This window comes from Plectropomus leopardus, unplaced genomic scaffold (genome assembly GCF_008729295.1).
Source record: "Plectropomus leopardus isolate mb unplaced genomic scaffold, YSFRI_Pleo_2.0 unplaced_scaffold6952, whole genome shotgun sequence".
In the NCBI taxonomy this organism is placed as follows: domain Eukaryota; kingdom Metazoa; phylum Chordata; class Actinopteri; order Perciformes; family Serranidae; genus Plectropomus; species Plectropomus leopardus.
Genome location: NW_024676498.1, coordinates 1 through 1,183, shown reverse-complemented (window position 1 = coordinate 1,183; position 1,183 = coordinate 1). Strand labels below are relative to the sequence as shown.

The 1,183-nt window shown below is 43.4% G+C and overlaps 1 protein-coding gene across 1 annotated transcript; it reads left to right on the top strand.

Annotated features, from left to right (window-relative positions):
• Nucleotides 1-237: 237 nt before the first annotated feature.
• On the top strand, nt 238-713 carry LOC121939983 (tubulin delta chain-like; the record flags this gene model as incomplete). The annotated part of the gene is made up of 2 exons (XM_042482878.1): nt 238-477; nt 566-713. Coding segments are annotated over exons 1-2 (299 nt in total), but the record flags the coding sequence as incomplete, so codon positions are not given.
• Nucleotides 714-1,183: the final 470 nt, after the last annotated feature.

The following is a 1,183-nucleotide window of genomic DNA, read 5'->3' as shown; positions in this document are numbered from 1 at the left end:
GTGTGTATTTATGGCCCCCGTCGTCTTGTCCTATGTTGGTAAAAATGCATCCTCTAACTCAAATTCATCATTGAAAATAAAGTTAGTGTGCATATAGCCTATTTCTTGAAATGCAAATTAGAAAGAAAGAAAGAAACTTTGTTTTCAGTACACTCAAGTGGGAGTTTTATTTTGAAGCTTTCGACAAAACCGGAAATGCATTGCTAACTTCTTGTGGCGGCAGAAGACAGCGCGAATTCTGGAGTATGGTGTTGCCTTTCAGGAGTTTATGTTCCTGTACCCTGATCGATAAAACTATGGAAAGTCTCCACTCTTCCTGAGCGAAAATGTCCACGGTCACAGTGCAGCTGGGTCAGTGCGGTAACCAGGTGGGTCACGAGCTGTTTGACATCATCTGCAGCGATGCTCAGGAGGGACAGAGGAAGGTGTACACGACAGCCAGCTGTGAGCGCTTCTTTCATCAAACCACAGACGGAGGTAACACACCTGGATGACGTAAGTGTGCCGCCTGTCCTGTCTGTACTGCACACCTGTTAACCTGCCCTGTCTCCCTGTCTAAAACTAGACCTTATAGCCAGGGCGGTGCTGATTGACATGGAGCCAAAAGTGATCAACCAGAGTATCAGCAGGGCTGCAAGATCTGGCAGGTGGAGGTACGGAGAGACTGCACACTTCAGCCAGAAGCAGGGCTCTGGGAACAACTGGGCTAATGGGTGAGGACTTATTTCATCACTTAATCTGTAAAATATATCAAAAACTAATCACTGTTAATTAAAAAAAATCATCATTCCCAACTGAAGGCCCACTTAGGGACTGTTTGTCAATTATAAGAAGGGAGGGGGTGGTGCAAAATGGAAGGAGGCATTTCAGATAGTTTCTTCAGCAGATAGACTTTTTTGGTTTTATTTGGATTTGGGGGAGGGACTTTCAGCTTTAAATGGTCATACCCACAGGACTTCCAAAGTGGGTATCAATCAAATGTTTATTTGTATGGCACTTTTCATACAAAGAGTAACACAAAGTGCCTAACAGAGATTAAAAACAATAACAGAAATGAAAAACATCAAAGAAAATCAAGAAAAATACAGACAGCCTGACCCTCCCACCCCCACATATACGTACACAACAAAACACACACATTCATGTAGATATTCCCACACATATTCGCAAAGGCACCCGAACA